Here is a 19,231-nt window from a genome sequence, read left to right on the forward strand (position 1 = left end):
GTTACGATGTCGTCGTGGAGGGAAAACAGTGGTGTTGACAATCTTGCATTCAATGTGAGTACCAGTTTATTCATGTAAAACATACCAGTGCTGATAACCTTAAATCTCCTTTATTGCTGCATATGTTGCATAATGCTATGAAGTTGATAATTGTGCTTTCTAGGATATCAATTAAGAATTAATCTTTGTGTTGTGTGCCTATCTTAATACTTAATTAGATGCATCCAGAATGTAATCATGACATAAAGCTTCTTCTTTTACTTGTTTTATTATCTGACCGACAGTACAAGTGAACACTACCCGCCTCCGGGCTGTGGTCTCTATATTACAGTTTTTCTCAGTCGCTTTGGTACATTTCTCAGATCATCCTCGACATTTGCAAAACAGTAAGTGCATTTCTCAAAACAGTTCGTACAAATAGCAAAACACCATGGATTACCTGCAAAAGCCAGTCTCTTGCTCAAAATCCTTAGTTCATCTCTCAAAATTAAATATCTGTGTCAATGAACGTGTCAGTGCATCAGAATCACAAGTGCTTGTGTCATTGTGTACGGATAAGACAGTCAAATTGCTTAGTCATGTTTGCAAAGATGTTCATACATGTTTTACCTGTACATACAGGTAGCGCAGCTCCTTCACTCTGTCACCATTTCTTTCAAAAGGAACAGTGTACAGCTGCTTCATATTCATTTGATGTCTTTTCAGCACCCTGTCAATAGTTGAGATGCTGACTGTTTGGATGTTTGCAAAGATGCTGTTGTCCTCTATAATGGCACTCTTTATCTCCCTTAGTCTTATGGCATTGTTTTGTACAACCATGGTGCAAATAGCCTCCTCCTGTTCAGGTGTGAAAAGGGGCCCTCTGCCACCCCTGTGAAGTTGTCTTTCAGTCCTATGTGGAAAAAATATAGTAATGCAAAACACAAAATTGAGTAAAATAAAATGTCACTGTATATAGTATAGGTTACTTACTGTATATTGTAAAATGAAAGTAGAATACTGTCATATTGTATGAAGCATTACAGAAAGTATACATTATTACAGTACAGTGCCTATTGTTAGATTACATACCTGTTCTGTCGACGAAAAGTCTGAACGATTGAGGACACAGTTGTTCTCCCAACATTTGGCTGCACCCTTCGACCAGCCTCGGCCATTGTAAGCCCATGATTGAGAACATGGTCTACAAGTGTAGCTCTTATCTCATCAGGAACGCGCATATGTCCTCGGCCTCTTCTGCCTCTTCCTCTGTTTTGCCTCCCAACTCCTCCGCCACGCAGCCTCACTCCTCTTCCTCTTCTTCTTCTCTCTGGCTGTTGACCCCGTCAAATTCCTTGTCCCTCCATTGTCAGACATTGTAACATTGTGTTGTGCTCCGGCTATATGTATACTTGCCAGCTGATAGTTCATGAGATGCACCTTTGAGCTATTTCAGAAAACTGGTTGATCATTGGTTGATCTAATGCTTGACATATTTCCCTTCATTACAGAAAGTCAAGATTCACCTGGGATCAATTTACCAATTCAGGCCAGATTTAGAAACAAAGTCTAATGGAAATGTATAGAAATATGCTGACATATTATGACAACTTGTTCAACCATTTTGCATGTAAAGACTTATGTGATGAACTAATGCCTAAATGTTGTGGGGGGTGAGACTATTCAACAGAGACCCATTATAATACATTTTGATCAACATGACATAAACAACTGATAATGTAGGAAACAGCAGAAAATTGTACATTATCATTTGCATGGATGACGAATGCATTTGCAACTTGTTCAAAGAAATGAGAAACTGCTTTTTTGATGTGCACAAGTGACACAATGATGTGAAGATTGAACAAGTAGTTTTGAGAATTTCAATTCTGATCTGAGAAATGTACCAAAGCGACTGAGAAAAACTGTAACACACTTACTGTTTACCCCCATCCTGTAACCTAACCCAATACATGACACTTTGGGAAGGTGAAGTTTAGTTGTGAGAGTAGTTTGAGGGATGTGACTCCCCCACACTACCCAAACTGTTATTCTATTTAATACCAACTTTTGAGACAAAATGTGAGTGTCTTGTTCAGGAAAACTCTGATACTTGGTACAGTATGTGTTAAACGTTTTGTTTTGTTTTGTTTTTGGTAGTGTACCTTTTTTTTTAAACAAACAAACAAAAAATACATAAAAAAGGACTGATAAAAGTCATAAAATTCAGAAGAATGTCAGTCATTATATGGGATTGTCTCCCTATGAGCTTTTATACCCCATTTGTAAACGAATAAATACCTGGTCCTGGTCCTGAGATCACAGGTGAGTCATTTTTGACTGAATGGAAGATGACTCCTTGTCCGCTCTTATACGTTCAACTTTTTTCCAGCTTTTGTGTTTGTCTTCAGCTTTGGATGAGTATGTTTTTCTATATGTCTCCGCAGAACGATGAACAAGTCAATGGTGAACTCAAAGGAAAATCAGATGAGACCTGTGGGAGCAGTTGTGTGGAAACGTTAGGTGGAAATAAACCAACCTATTGTGTGACTGATGTTCCTCCATGGTATCTTTGTGTTTTCTTGGCCATCCAGGTGGGTGTAATATACTCTGTGTCCAATGAAAGTTAATGACGACTATATGTCAACACAGTGGATTTGAAATAAAAAAATCAAGACTAGATCAAAATGTTTTTTTTTTTTTCACAAAAAATGGCTTTTGTCTTTAAGGAATTACGCCCATTTTCAGCAAATCACCCCCATTTTCAGGGGCCCTTAGATATTTGGACAATTGACTGAAAATAAGTATTTTGTCCAGAAGCAATGCCAATGATGCAGATAGAAGGTCTGGAGTTTATTACAGAGTTGGCACTTGGCAGCAGTTTGACCGGAGTTACCGATCTGAAATCCAAAGAGATCTCATTGCAAGTGAAAGAGGGCATCATTGGGCTGACAAAAAGAAACATAAATCTATATGAGAGATAACAAAAACAAAAAATGTTGATGCTTTTTTTAAAGGAGCATGAGGCTCCTTTTAAGAAATGAGACTCTCTAGCGCCACCCTTCACCACGACGGCCGTCGGGGGTACTGCAGCCAACAGCGAAGCCGGCACGGGAGAACAGGGAGAACGTGCATGCAGCGTCATTTGACGTTACATCCGCAGGACAGCGCAGGAAATTCGGCCTCCGAATTGCAGCACATTTTGCAGCACACAGCCTGTTCAAGGCAACGGAGAGATACGCTAGAGGGATCATTCTTTTTGGTTTGGAACGCTTCATCTGACATTATTACTAGAAAACTTAAAACGTATACACATTTTTTTCATAAATCCTGCCTCAATCCTGCCTCATGCTCCTTTAAATAAGAAACAATTGGTAAGATCTCCACAAATGGTCTGGAAGATGATAAAAATCGAATAGTGGTAGATCACAGAATCATTTCCTTGGGTGGAAAAACAAGCCTCTTCAAAACATCAACAGTCATCAAGAATACTCAGGACACCGAGCAGTTTCGTTGTCAAAATCTACAATCAAAAGAGGCCTTCATGAATGTGAAGAAAGAGGGTTTGCAACAAGCTACAAATGGATGCAGAACAGATGGAAAACATACTGCAAAATCAACTCAAGAATTTTTGATGGCTTAGAAACAAACTTTTCTTCACTGGCCAAGTCAGGAGTCTGATCTCAAGCCAGCAGAACAAGATCAGTAACTGAAAACAAAACTGAAGACAGAAAGGCCCCCGAGCACCTTCAGGGAGGAAACCCAGAATTTGGTGATGTCCATGGGCCCTGGACTTAAATCACTTATTGACAGCAAAGGATTTTCACCAGAGAATTAGAGATCATGGTTATATTTACAGCTATGTCCCTTTCTCCAAATACATTTGTGCCGCAGATAATTGGAGTTAGCATACTTTGTTTAAAAATGGCTGTAATTTGTAAATAGTAAGTTTCATAGTTTTTGTTTCTTCCGAATAAAACCTCTGTTACTCTCTACATACTTTTCACCATAACTGTAAATGTATATACTCTGATGTTGCAAAGTGTGATCCCAAAATGACTTGCTAGAACTTACCATCACTATGAAAAGACTGTCATTCATACACTGATAAAGGTTTAATTAATCCAGATAAGGAATGCACCATACTGCAAGTGATGTAGACATGGGAGCTTGATAGGCCTCCTGTGTTTTTAGTGTGTTTAATATTAAAACAATGCAATTTACAGTTCCTTTCCTTTACAGCATTGTTTAACAGCATTCGGTGGGATCATTGCGATCCCTCTCATTCTCTCAGAGGGCTTGTGTCTGCAGCATGACAGTCTGACACAGAGTCTTCTCATTAACAACATTTTCGTCGTCTCTGGCCTCTGTACGCTTCTGCAGGTTACCTTCGGTGTCAGGTAAGAATTCATACCATCTCTCTTGGAGGGATTGGTTAAGCAGTTGAGATTCACTTTGTTTGCATAGCAGGTTAGTCCCTTAGTGTGAATAAAATTATGGCATCAGTGTGGAAATGTTTGGTTTTAGCAAGTCTAGCAAAGCCATAACCATTATAGGGTGCCATAATTTTAGTCTACTGTCTCGACTCTTAGTATGTTAATATTAAAAAAATAGCAAAAATGAAGTGTGAATGGAATCAAAATCTTCCAGTGGACAGAAACATGTTGTTCAATGTGTTTGATCTGCATTATTTTCTGGATATGTGAATACCTGTGATTTGTCTGATGCCCCAGAATAATTCCTTTGGTTAGATCTGTACTTTACCCAAATTTAACTCTTGCAAAGTTAAAGGAGCTGTATGTAAGAGCAATAATAAAACGAATCATAAAATGACCCCGATATGTCAACAGACATTTAAAAATCATTTTCATTTCAAATACTTATGTCACTGACAACAGCACTCAAGCCAGGATATTCCAGTTTAAAAAGAGGAGTTGCAGCCCTCAACTGATGTTGATGTTGTCATTTTTTGTTTTGGCCTGAAGCTCCACCCTCCACCTATCTCCCAATCACCAAGTCAGTATTGTTTCTGAAGCTCCACCCTCCACCTATCTCCCAATCACCAAGTCAGTATTGTTTCTGAAGCTCCACCCTCCACCTATCTCCCAATCACCAAGTCAGTATTGTTTCTGAAGCTCCACCCTCCACCTATCTCCCAATCACCAAGTCAGTATTGTTTATGAAGCTCCACCCTCCACCTATCTCCCAATCACCAAGTCAGTATTGTTTCTGAAGCTCCACCCTCCACCTATCTCCCAATCACCAAGTCAGTATTGTTTCTGAAGCTCCACCCTCCACCTATCTCCCAATCACCAAGTCAGTATTGTTTCTGAAGCTCCACCCTCCACCTATCTCCCAATCACCAAGTCAGTATTGTTTCGGCATCCGGGTTGCCAGCTCGGCTCTAATTATCGCAGCCATGGCAGACTACGTTCCTGCTGCATTCTGCAGCCTACCTGGCAACCTCTGGTCGGGGGGAGGAGGGGGAGGGTACACGCCACTCAACAATATTTTGAAAGTGACTGCAGTACCAGTTTTGGACATTTCTTACAGACAGCTCCTTTAAGTAAACTATTGTTAGGTCACAATAAGACAGCAATCCAGGGGCCAGTTATTTTGACAATCTAATGACATTTAATGGATCTACCAACATTAAATTAAATAAAGATAATTGTGTTAAGGATTTCAGTCTTCAGCTCATAACTTGGTTAGCACTGTTGACTCACGGCAGGAAGGTTCCTGGTTCAAAACTTTTTCTGTGTGGTATTTGCATGTTCTCTCTGTTTGTATGGCTTTTCTCAGGGTACTCCTCCCACAATCAAAAAACAAACAAACATATATGCCAAGTTAATTTGTGATTCTAGCATTTCCCATAGGGATATGTGTGAGCATTACTTATCTAGCCTTGAAATTGACTTGCCCCTGCTCCGGGGTGTGTCCCTGCCTTCTGCCCTAGACAGCTGGGTTAGGCTCTAGCAGATCCCTGTCATCCTGAATAGAAACAAGAGGGTATACTAGAAACAAGAGGGTATAATAAGTTGAATATTTCTCATGGTTCAGGACCATGGACAGCTGACAATGAAACATTTTCTGGGTGGATTGAGCATAATATTCTGTGATTAAAATATAAAGGAAAAACAATTGTATTTATCTCGCAGCCAACAAAAACTTTTGAACTTTTGACCAGGCCCAATAAAAACAGACACAGAGAGGGAATCAAAGTATCACTAAATAATGATACTTGCATTCTCATATTGTTTATTCTTGTTTTTTTTTTAGAAACAAATAATACTAAGCTAAATTAATTAAGTGCATTCTTTGTATAACTACTATTTTATGTTAGTTTGTTTTAGAATTCAAGGTGGGCTTCATATGTCAAATAAGTGGGTCCCAAATAGGTGCACCATTTGGGCCCATTCCTGTTTGTCATCCATGTATCCAAGCATTACGTGTGTCTGTCCAGAGATCGATAAACTGAGGTTTTGACATTTTCACCACCTGATCTAAGTTTTGCTTATGTGAGCTTGGTTTGATTTGATCAGGTCTGTTTATCTAACAGGTACATTACATAAATGCATCCCTGCAGCCAAACTGATTAGTATCAGCCCTTTAGTTACAATAGTACGGTGGCCAAGACCCGCCATTGCTGAAAATAAAAGTAACGCTGCAAACAGAAACAAACGCCGCTGCAAATAAAATAAACCCTTTGCAAATAAAAGAAACGCTGCAAACAAAAAGAAACGCAGCTGCAAATAAAAGAAACGCTGCAAATAAAATAAAAAAACTACGCAAATAAAAAAGCCACAACGGAAGTGAATTACCCGGGACTATTTTTGCCGATGCACCGGTGTTGCACATTAAAAATTACATGTAGCGACGTTGAACACTAACCTTTTCACTTATTTTCTCGTTCGTTGTTCTTCTTATTCCTCGTTCTTCTTATTTCTTCCTTTTCACTTACGTCTTCGTCGTGTTCTTCTCCTCTCACGTAAAAAACACTGGTGCATCGGCAAAAATAGCCCCCGGTAATTCACTTCCGTTGTGGCTTTATTATTTGCGTCATTTTTTTTTTTATTTGCAGCGGCGTTTCTTTATATTTGCAGTGTTTCTTTTATTTGCAAAGCGTTTATTTTATTTGCAGCGGCGTTTCTTTTTATTTGCAGCGTTTCTTTAATTTTCCGCAATGGCGGGTCTCGGCCACCGTACAATAGGGGTGGGGGGAACGATATTTTAAAAAAAAGAAAAAGAAAAGAAACTTCTTATTTTACGAGAAGTGTTTATTATTTCAATTTTCGTGACATTTTTATGCTTTCAGTTTTTCTTTGTCCAAATGTGAGTTATTTCTCTTTGTCACTTGAAGGCTTCCCATCCTACAGGGAGGTACATTTACCTTAGTGACCCCAGCCATGGCCATGCTGTCCTCGCCGGACTGGCAGTGCCCTGCTTGGACCCAGAATTCCAGCCTGGTCAACACCAGCTCACCTGTCTTTGTAGAAGTGTGGCAGACCCGGTTGAGAACAGTGAGCCAACACAAACACAATGTTTCTAATGAAAGCAGCCGACACAACATTTCTTTGGAGCTCATGACTAATTCACAGCAAACATAGTTTCCTCTCTGGGAGGCAACCAACCATGGCCATTGTTAAGTGAAAGGGTGGTGACATTGGCGCTTATGTTTTGTGTTTCCTTCCACAGCTGCAGGGCTCTATCATGGTGGCCTCTGTCCTCCAGATTGTGGTTGGTTTCTCAGGCCTCATTGGCTTCCTCATGCGCTTCATTGGCCCCTTAACTATTGCCCCCACTGTGTCTCTCATAGGCTTGTCACTGTATGACTCAGCTGGAGAAAAGGCTGGCAGCCACTGGGGCATCTCTGCTATGTAAGTAAGACTGAAGAGGCAGTGTTGAGCTGGAGTTCTTTCAACCTGAAACTGTATCCTCAATGGTACTGATGTCATCACCGGTGTGTTTAAACTATGGGAATGGTCTCTAATGTGCATGTCATTGTACTGTTGTGTCGTTCGCGCAGGACCACGGGGCTGATCATCTTGTTCTCTCAGTACTTGCGTTTAGTACCCATCCCTGTTCCTGCATACAGCAAAACCAAGAAACTGCACACCAAAAGGTTCTTCATGTTCCAGACGATGCCTGTAAGATCTTTTCTACTGATATATGTGTTAAATTAAACTTTTAAACACAGTAATACTTGATGGTGTTAGAAGGCACTAGTGTAAATAATTTTTCATCAAATTTAATATTAATGCAGCAGCACACTCAAAGTTGGGAGAGACGAATATTTACAAATGTGTTACTCAAGAATTTGTTTTTAATTTACTTTTTGACATCCTAAGACCCTAATGTCTCTCTATTCTATTGTACTCTGTGTATTAGGACACAATTTTTGTTTGCAAAACTACAATGTGGCAGGGTGGAGGAGCTGCAGCCACTCAGGTTGACGGGACACAGGTGTGGCCCATCAGCCTCTCCACCCTGCCAGCCTTATAAGGGAGGAGCTACTGCTGAGAAGCTGGTGAGACTGAAGCTGGATCTGCTGATCGTGAGGTGCTGCTGGTGTGAGGTGCTTGTGCACTGTGTCCTGGGCGTGTGGCGGTGTTAAAAAGGGTTCTGCACTAAACTCCGTGTCCTCTCGATCCTGTCGGTCGGGCCCCGTAGCAGCGAGACCTTCTACAACAATTAGTATTTTTGTAGTTTTGCAAACAAAAATTATGTCCTAATACACAGAGTACAAGAAAATATAGAGACAGATCTAGACTGCAAACAAACATGCTCCATGGGTGTAAAGCCAATGTGTTGTAAGTTGTGGGAATTGAAATTGTCATGTTTAATTACAGTAAACCTTTTTTATTGAAAACACCATTGCATAAATGGTGCCTTTATGCATATGTAGGTCACATATCCACTGGTGTACATGGAGCATACACAGCCTGGCTGAAATTATGATAATAGTTATAATTATTTAACAAAATTGTTTAATTATAAAACAATTTTGTTTTTATTTAACTAAATTGTTAAATAATTGGGCCAACTTTAGCTTTGATGACAGCCTGCACTTGTGTGCAATGATATCCTTGAAAAGCTTCTGCATGTTATGTTGTAACATTAATTTCAATCTAGAGGTGCATTTTTATTTAGTTTTTGGCAAGATCTGATATTGTTGGTGAAAGATTTGAACTACTGATCAAAGTGTCTTCCAGAGCATCCCAAAGATTGTCAGTGGGGTTCATCCATGTGGGAAATGATGTCTCATGCTCCTTAGCCAACTTTTTCTATATGCTTATTGTGAAATGAAAAAACTTGGTCAGTTAGTATATACATGTAGTCAACTGAGCTCATTTTCTGGTTACAAAACTTCACTGAAATCAAACTTGACCAACCCCTAATCATAATACTGCCCCCATCACATCACATCAATGAAAAAATGTTCTTACATTGATGTGTCAACCACTTCTGAATAAGGTAAATCCTGATTCGTCAGAGAACCTTATCTTTTTCCATAGATTCTGCTAGGCATCGCAGTCTCATGGTTAGTCTGCCACCTCCTCACCATCTATGATGTCCTACCGTCTGATCCAGCTCAGTATGGTCACTTGGCCCGAACTGATGTGAAGGGAAATGTTGTGGGCAAGGCCTCCTGGTTAACATTCCCTTATCCTGGTGTGTAAGCTTCCAAGACACACTGGTGGCATGTGGGTTCAAAAACCTTTGGATAATAACTACTTTGACTCTCCTTTCTTTCAGGTCAATGGGGGGTGCCAACTGTGAACATGGCAGCTGTGTTTGGCATTCTCGCTGGAATAATAGTCTCCATGGCAGAGTCTGTTGGTGACTACTACGCATGTGCCAGGCTATCAGGGGCTCCCCCTCCTCCAAAGCATGCCATCAGCCGGGGCATCGGTATTGAAGGGCTTGGAAGTTTGTTGGCTGGGGCCTTTGGGACAGGCAATGGCACCACTTCGTTTAGTGAGAACGTGGCAGCTCTTGGTATAACCAAAGTAGGACATGTGCACAATAGTCGCAAAACTCCAGAGTAGCATCTCTTTGTCCTTTGACAGAGAAAACTGACAGAAATGAATGTGCTGATATAATTTCCACATTGTGTACAAAGTTACTTGACAAAATAAATACAAATAGAAAATAAGCTAAACTCTCGTGTGATATTTGGCTTTTATGGCAACAGGTTGGCAGCCGAACAGTGATCCTGGGGAGTGGAGTTTTTATGATTTTGACGGGAATGTTGGGCAAAATTGGAGCCATCTTTACAACTGTCCCCACACCAGTGATTGGAGGGATGTTTCTGATCATGTTTGGAGTCATAACTGCTGCAGGGATTTCTAATCTGCAGGTTTAAAACTAAATCCCTTATACATACAGTATATTCATGTTTTATCTATGTCCTTTTGCTGAAACTGGAGAATCATGACACTTCTCATTTTGACAGTTCACAGACATGAATTCCTCTCGGAACATCTTTGTGTTTGGGTTCTCCATCTTCTCTGCACTCGTCATTCCAAACTGGATCATGAAGAACCCTGATGCTCTTCAAACAGGTACAATGAACACACAAGAGAATAGATGGCATGAGTAACCCACAACTTTGACGTGAATTACCTAGGAATTTTACCAAAGGTCAAATATAAAAGTGTTAATATGTTTTGAATATCCCAATGTCACCGGTCCTGTTCATAATTTTTATGGACAGGATTTCTAGGCGCAGCCAGGGGCCGGAGGGGATCCGGTTTGGGAACCACAAGATTTCATCTCTGCTTTTTGCAGATGATGTTGTCCTGTTGGCTTCATCGGACCGGGACCTTCAGCATGTGCTGGGGCGGTTTGAGGCCGAGTGCGACACGGCAGGGATGAGAATCAGCACCTCCAAATCCAAGGCCATGGTTCTCCATCGGAAAAGGGTGGCATGCCTTCTCCGGGTGGGTGGAGAAGTCCTGCCTCAGGTGGAGGAGTTTAAGTATCTCGGGATCTTGTTCACGAGTGAGGGAACGATGGAGCGTGAGATTGACAGACGGATCGGTGCAGCGTCCGCAGTTATGCGGTCGATGTACCGGACCGTCGTGGTGAAGAAGGAGCTGAGTCGAAAGGCGAAGCTCTCGATTTACCGGTCAATCTACGCACCTACCCTCACCTATGGTCATGAACTTTGGGTAGTGACCGAAATGACAAGATCGCGGATACAAGCGGCCGAGAGGAGTTTCCTCCGCGGGGTGGCTGGACGCTCCCTTAGAGATAGGGTGAGGAGTTCGCTCACCCGGAAGGAGCTCGGAGTCGAGCCGCTGCTCCTTCACATTGAGAGGAGTCAGCTGAGGTGGCTTGGGCATCTGTATCAGATGCCTCCTGGACGCCTCCCTAGGGAGGTGTTCCAGGCATGTCCCTCCTCCCTAGGGAGGTGTTCCAGGCATGTCCATCCTCCCTAGGGAGGTGTTCCAGGCATGTCCCTCCGGGAGGAGACCCCGGGGAAGACCCAGGACACGCTGGAGAGACTATGTCTCTCGGCTGGCCTGGGAACGCCTCGGACTCCCCTCGGAAGAGCTGGAGGAAGTGTCTGGGGTGAGGGAAGTCTGGGCATCCCTGCTGAGGCTGCTGCCCCCGCGACCCGGGAACGGACAAGCGGAAGAAGATGAGTGAGTGAGTGATATCCCAATGTGATATTTTTCTGTTTTGTCCTGTCTCTATGACTCAGGTGTCACAGAGCTGGATCAAGTGTTGCGCATATTGTGGACCACCCACATGTTTGTGGGAGGGTTTATTGGCTTCTTTCTGGACAACACCATTCCCGGTAAGTTGAAGCAGAAGGCTGTTACTGACTGAGTCATATCTCATATTTTCACTTGAGGCACAGGTGTAATCAATAATGTTACTGCATAATACTGCATTTAATATTCGTCTTGGTGTTATGGATCAAAATATGGCGTCAGATATTTTGAGTTGCCACAGTGACAAAGGTATTAGAGCATGATTGATAGCTAAGTTCCTCTAGTACCCCAGTTAATAAAGAGGGGAATCTGGGTTTTTGCAAATAAGGAGCCCATTCTCACAGAAGGGCCACATTTCTTGTCTTGCACTCAATCGCCTTTTTAGTTTGGTAGGGTGTCCATATATTTCCTCATTCAAACACTTCATGTAAAATGAATCCAAATAAAAGCGTTGACAGTCTTACCAATACTTTCAAACACTTATCCACCTTATTCCTGGAGGCTCTACTGTAGAAACCGCTGTGGGAGCTACTTCCGGTTAGACGCCGGAAGTTGCGTAACGCCATTGACTAACATGGGCAGCTGAGCATGAACAGCGGTTTATTTTAAAGCAATTTGCTTTCAATCTAGCAGAGAAGTTACGGTTTTGTTTTCTGACATTTAATGTTTAACATGTTTATCAACCGTAGCATTTACTAAAATGTCCTTGCGGAGCTCGGGTACGTCGTTTTGTGGAGGAAAACCTGCATCATACTTTGTGGCTGAGATCCGACAAACCACCGGAGGAGACACGCCGAATCCTCAGAGGAATGACAGGAATGTCATGAAATATCAGGTATGATTTCAGGTTAATGTCATGAAATATCAGGTATGATTTCAGGTTAATGTCATGAAATATCAGGTATGATTTCAGGTTAATGTCATGAAATATCAGGTATGATTTCAGGTTAATGTCATGAAATATCAGGTATGATTTCAGGTTAATGTCATGAAATATCAGGTATGATTTCAGGTTAATGTCATGAGAATATCAGGTATGATTTCAGGTTAATGTCATGAAATATCAGGTATGATTTCAGGTTAATGTCATGAAATATCAGGTATGATTTCAGGTTAATGTCATGAAATATCAGGTATGATTTCAGGTTAATGTCATGAAATATCAGGTATGATTTCAGGTTAATGTCATGAGAATATCAGGTATGATTTCAGGTGTATGGAGGACACAGCATTGTAGTATTTGTCCGGTAATGACAACCTTTAGTATTATTTATTATTATTTTCTGTGCAGTTAAAATACAAAGTGTGTTTATGGCACGGACTGCAGGGCAGCATTAGAATAAAAATACAATAGTTTCACTACAGACATGTTGATAAGAAAAAAGTTTTTTGTTAATTTAATTTTAAGTCTTAGCTGTGATCAGTACTCGAGTTGTAAAAAAGAAATAAGGGGGGGTTATCATATGGGGAAAGACAATTTGTGCTGATTACAAATAATATATTACAAATAATAGCAGTGACCAAAACACCTGCAGAAATACTGCAGGAATGACATAGCAGCAGTTAAATGCAGCCTTCTGTAAGCTTTAAATATCCACTGGGTTTACATCAAATACATCAAAATACAACAATAAAAAACAGTTTTCTGAACTTATCAATATGACTCTGTCCTTCACAGGATAAGTAAAATGGATCACTGCAGAAACTCAATGTTAACAAGAATATTTGTCTTATTTCTAGTTAAAATGTCTTATTTTAGTTAAAAAAATCTCATTACACTTAAAACAAGACTCATCACTGGAAAAACAACAATTTTCACCTGTTTCAAGTAGATTTTCACTTAAAATAAGTAGAAAAATCTGCCAGTGCAACAAGATTTTTTTTCTTGTAATAAGAAGATAAATCTTGTCCCACTGGCAGATTTTCTTACTTATTTCAAGTGAAAATTTACATGAAACAGGTGAAAATTGTCACATTTTTGTGGTGATGACTCTAACCAGAATGTTAAATGTTAATGTTGAAATAGCAGTAAAACCACATTAATTGATGAAATGACACAAGGGATGGAAAGGGGGGATGGCAGTTTTACAGGGGGGATGATTTGGACCGTTTTTATTTCAGGGTGGGGATGCCATCCCCCTCATCCCCCCTCAACTCCAGTACTGGCTGTGATAATGTACCGGTTTTTTCCTAAACTTCTGGAGGGCTTAGGTGATGTGGTTGCAGGTTGGGGGTTGTGGGTCTTCCCCCAGGTACATTTGATGAGGGGGCTGGGGGTGTTAGTGGTTAATAATTGTGTACTGTATTGCTCCCTCAGATGAGCCTGACCAGATGGATCAGAAGGAGGAGCTGTGATCAACACCAAAGCTTCCTGTGATGCCCAAACACAGTGGTCAGACCCAGGGATGGAGGACCACACCTATTCTATTATTTACGTGCTGGAGATGAGGTGATGGGTGACCGTGGTTTCACAGTTAGAGACTTGCTGGAGGAGCGTAGGGTGAAGCTGATCATTCCAGCATTCACACGCAAAGGAGGCCAGCTGACCAGTGAGGAGGTCACTCACACACGCCGCATTGCTCATGCCCGCATTCATGTTGAATAAGGAACCTGGAGATGTACAAGATTCTTTCTCAAACAGGACCAAATTAACTTTGTGCCCAAAATTGACAAAATGCTCAAGATTTGTGCTGGTTTAGTGAATTAAAGAGCTGAGTTTATTTCAAGTGAAAAGTGAGAAGACATTTAATATTGCACTTAAACATACTTACATATTTCATTCATTTAACATTTTCTGAAAACAATTGAGGTTCAGTTAAACTTACAGTATCTTTAACACATAACTCTCAACAGGTTAAGTGCTGTATGTAGTTTGTAGAGCTGCACTTACATATTTCATTCATTTAACATTTTCTGAAAACAACTGAGGTCCAGCTGCAATTGTTATTTTTTTTTTGAGGAAATAAAAGTTCAAATAGTCCTCTGACAGTAAACTGAATCTCTCTCACTTAAGACACAAATGTAATGTGCTTTTGTTAAACAATATTTTTGTGTTAAAATGTTTTGATTCATGTCCCTATATTGTATGTCCTAATATGTCAGGAGGGGATCTTTCAGGTTCTGTTTTTAATAAAACTGAAAACAAAAATGAAGTCTGTTGTATTGTTTTCCCCCTAGCTTTATACAGAGGGGCAGAGCTGAATCTTCTTTGTACCAAATTCATCTACAAATGTTGGAAGTATGTGAAAGTTCTGGAGGTGTTTCATGTGTGTATCTGAAGTCTTTGTCAAATGAAATTTGTAACTCCAGGTGCTCAGTTGGTGTCCAGATAAGCAGCTTGCAGCTCTGCAGCCCCAGACACATCACTGCCAGCTGGACCTGAAAGAATAAATATAAAAGATGGCTTACAGTTTGTCTTAATGAAGGTTCACAAGTAGCCTACCTGTCACATTAGTTCATAGATTATAAGCAGTACTCGAGTTGTAAAAAAAAAAATCAGGGGGGATGGTGGATTTTATCATATGGGGACAGATAATTTGTGCTGATTACAAATAATATAATATATTACAAATAATAGCAGTGACCAAAACACCAGAAATACTGCAGGAATGACATAGCAGCAGTTAAATGCAGCCTTCTGTAAGCTTTAAATATCCACTGGGCTTACATCAAATACATCAAAACACAACAATAAAAAACACTTTTCTGAACTTATCAATATGACTCTGTCCTTCACAGGATAAGTAAAATGGATCACTGCAAAAACTCACAATCTTAACAAGAATATTTGTCTTATTTCTAGTTAAAATGTCTCATTTTAGTAAAAAAAAATCTCATTACACTTAAAACAAGACTCATCACTGGAAAAAACAACAATTTTCACCTGTTTCAAGTAGATTTTCACTTGAAATAAGTAAAAAAAATCTGCCAGTGGAACAAGATGTTATTGCTTGTAATGAGAAGATAAATCTTGTCCCACTGGCAGATTTTTCTACTTATTTCAGGTGAAAATTGTCAAATGTTATTTTTCTGGTGATGACTCTAAATGTTGAAATAGCAGTAAAACCACATTCATTAATGAAATGACATAAGGGATGGAAAGGGGGGATGATTTGGACCGTTTTTATTTCTCATCTCGAGTAGGCCTACTGATAAGTAACAATATTTACCCACCTGGAGGAGTATCCACCTTGCCCATTGGGAAGAATGAGATACTTCTCATCTTCTAAGCATTTCTTCACTTCTTCAGGTCGTCCTCCCATCCCTCAACAGCAGGAGGCAGCGGTAAGATGATATTGTCCCGTTTGAGCTGTGACAGGTGGTGTTTCCACATGTTTTATATCCCCAACGCTCAGAGAAAGAGGGTTAACGCGTTCACTCAGCATGTAAACAAACGCGGTTCTGGCAGCACCGGAAGGAGCTCCCACAATTCGCGCAAAGCCTCATGGGGCGTAGGAATAAGGTGGATAGCACATTATACAGTGCGTGCGTGCGTGCGTGCGTGCGTGCGTGCGTGCGTGCGTGCGTGCGTGCGTGCGTGCGTGCGTGTAATGCTAAGATACATGCTTATACATAAGAGGGTTAATATTAACAGCTAGCCATAGACAATGCTTTTTAATTTAGTGTTTGTCAGATTTGAGCTGAGGTGCAGCAGTTCAGTAAAAGTTCTTTCAGATGTTTATGACCACCAACATGTGGCCTTATGACTTCAGAATGACCTCTAAAAAGACACTGATGATCATTAATAGCTTTTCTGTGTAATTGGTGACATGTAGGAATGTCTCCACCCCCTTTTCAATAACATTTCATTTATTCCCAGGGGAAATCATATATATTTGACACAGGACAGCGGCACTTGAGGAGGCCAATCAGATTTTAGTTGGGGTGAATGCCCCCTGGCATACAACCATCCATGCAGTAAACCTTAACAATTGACTCTGATGCACAATAGCAGAAACCTCCTCCAAATGGAATTCAGTTATCAATAAGAAACCAGGACAAGTAAAAACCCTTTTTGTCGCAGGAATCAAATGCATTTCTTCCACATTGCAACTGCATTTGATCCCAATTCTAGACACACAGCTTGTTTTTGCTCTACTGTTTCACCATAAATATATTTAGTAAATATGTAAACACTGATTTAAATTGTGAAATGTGAGGTTTATCTAATAGCCTTTATTTTCCGATGCCATGCAGGGACTAAACGTGAGCGTGGCCTCCTAACTTGGAACAAAGTCCCTAACGAAGACTCTGGCGATGCCATGGTATCAGAGGAGGAGGTGTATGACCTCCCTTTTGGCATTACCTCTCGCCTCCAATCCCAGTCTTGGATTCGCTTCATCCCTTTCTGCCCGTGGAGGGGTCACAGATCAAAGGATGATGACACAAAACGAGAAGGGCAAATCACACAAGTCTGAAGTTGGAAGATGAAACATCATGTTTTATTGTCATTAGGTTACCGTACACAGATGCTTCATATGTACAATGTTCAAACCAAATTAACTCTTTCTCTCTAGTGTTTTTACCAGACAATGGTTGATTTCTTTTCTCTTTTTTTTCAATGCTTCAATGCTCATTCAGACTCACTAAAGTGGATTTCCATGAAATAAAAATATCTAAACGTGAGTGGCAGCTGTCTCATTCTGTCAGTGCCAATAAAAGAGAAAGGCCGAGCGATTAAAGCGACACAGCGTTGTACTATTTATTTTAATCCTTCCAAAAACTCACAGCGCAGACAAAGAAAACTATAATAACGTGCTTTTCGGATCTACTCCTTCAAAGGAAATTAAACTTAGCACATTCTGTAGATGAAAGTAGTATCATACAGTGCCATCTCTGCATTCAGGGGGCCGCTAAAAAGCCCACAGCGGCAACCCTCGAGCTGTTATTGTGCTTCCTTTTCCAAACACAAACACAGATAACAAATCTTCTCCATCTCCCTGCTGCCCTCCAAGCTGTCAGTTCTTTGTCTCTGTGTTCATTTCCTCTGTCTAACCACCTTTGACAGGCAGGTGGGATATAGTGTAATGCTTGATCTGTGGAGCCATCATTCTCTCCAGAGGCCTGTTTTGACCACGAGTCAGTAGTGGGCTGCCCATACTAATGTAATTCTAGGATGCTATGATGAGAGTAATTTTCACTTAAAAATTACATTTCTTTTGAGGCTCCAGATATATCTTAATGAGAAGATATTACAGAATATGCAACACTGTACAAGCTGATGTTCTGGAAAGGGATTTTGCACTGTTATTCCCAGCAGGCCTTTATGTAATACTGAAGCAGTCATCCATGTTTCAGTTCCAAATGATGAAAAAAATCTTTTTTTTACTTTTTTTTTTCCTGTCTGAGGTTTCAACCTTGAGGAATTGCTTTTATTTTCTCTTTCTGAGTCAGCGTTTTATTATTTATCCTCTCAGCTTTGCTCCAGTGAATGAGATAATTTGCAAGACGTTGAAAGCTGAAATTGCTAAGTTTGTCTCTCCACTTTTTTTTTTTGCATAAATGGTTCACTTCAAGACAAAGAATTTAAAAATAAAGACAGGAAGCAGAAGACTGTGGACTGACCACCAGTAGTGGAACCTCTGACTCAAACAACCACACACGAGTTAGTTTATTTCCACTGATTACATAAAAAGGCTCAACATTCACTCTTGTGACAGATTGTTTTCTGAAAGCTATAATCTGCTTTAATAAGCACTGTAGTGGTTTCATATTTTACTTCTTGCCTGGAGGGCTTAAATTCAGTTATAACAGCAGTTAATTTTCATTTACACACCACAGAAGAAGAAAATGATCTGCTAATATCAACCTAATTTAAAGGATACCCTGCAGGCATTGTTTTCTGTTTAGCCAAGCAGAATGAAATATCTCACCATGTCTGAAAATACTTCCCAATATTAAATCATGAAGGGTGTAAACATAAATGTTTCACAGTCACTTGTTTTGTTTACAGAGTATGGTTGTTTTCTGGGAACACAAACATCTTCCCACTCACTTCATTTCTGATAACATAACCTTGACAACTAATATCTTCACATGGCCTCAGCATGTCTTTTTTGTAGTTAGTCATTTTGTTCAACTAACCGGTTTTTTCAGCTGTAAGTCCCTAAAATGTGTTTGTTTTACATGTAACAAGGTTTCTAGCCATCATTGTGTTTGACTGCTGCCATTCTCAGCTTCCTGTTATCCAGTTTCAGCTGTCTGCAAACAAAGCTAGATCTTTTATGTTTTTTAATTTGCCTTTAATACACTGTGTTTGTGTTCCCCCTTCTTTAATCGTCAGAGATTTGATTTTGGATAGCTCTAAAAAAATATATTAATAATTGTTCATTAGTTTATACTTGAACGTCTTTTATACTGCATAACAAACATTGATCTTTATAACCTCAATAGTTACATATTACAACGGAATTTGGTATTGAGAAGACAAAAATGTGATTTATGTTGTAATTAAGCAGTGTTTACGTACTCTTTATTACAGTCTAATCTATCCTCACCTTTCATATTGCAATATTGTTTGGGGGAGTACA

The 19,231-nt window shown here is 40.2% G+C and overlaps 1 protein-coding gene across 2 annotated transcripts; it reads left to right on the forward strand.

Moving 5' to 3' along the window:
* On the forward strand, positions 1–17,574 carry LOC133418518 (solute carrier family 23 member 1-like). Of its 2 annotated transcripts, XM_061707252.1 has the most exons (13): positions 1–54; positions 2,427–2,573; positions 4,222–4,379; positions 7,340–7,499; positions 7,675–7,856; positions 8,006–8,126; positions 9,495–9,651; positions 9,736–9,989; positions 10,175–10,339; positions 10,436–10,544; positions 11,690–11,785; positions 12,392–12,537; positions 14,020–14,850. In XM_061707252.1, exons 1-13 carry the CDS (start codon positions 7–9, stop codon positions 14,077–14,079), a joined length of 1,803 nt encoding a protein of 600 aa, XP_061563236.1. In that variant the 5' UTR covers positions 1–6; the 3' UTR covers positions 14,080–14,850. The 2 variants fall into 2 exon arrangements, with proteins under 2 accessions (XP_061563236.1, XP_061563235.1); XM_061707251.1 differs by lacking the exons at positions 12,392–12,537; positions 14,020–14,850 and adding an exon at positions 16,899–17,574.
* Positions 17,575–19,231: the final 1,657 nt, after the last annotated feature.

This window comes from Cololabis saira, chromosome 18 (assembly GCF_033807715.1).
Source record: "Cololabis saira isolate AMF1-May2022 chromosome 18, fColSai1.1, whole genome shotgun sequence".
NCBI lineage: Eukaryota > Metazoa > Chordata > Actinopteri > Beloniformes > Belonidae > Cololabis > Cololabis saira.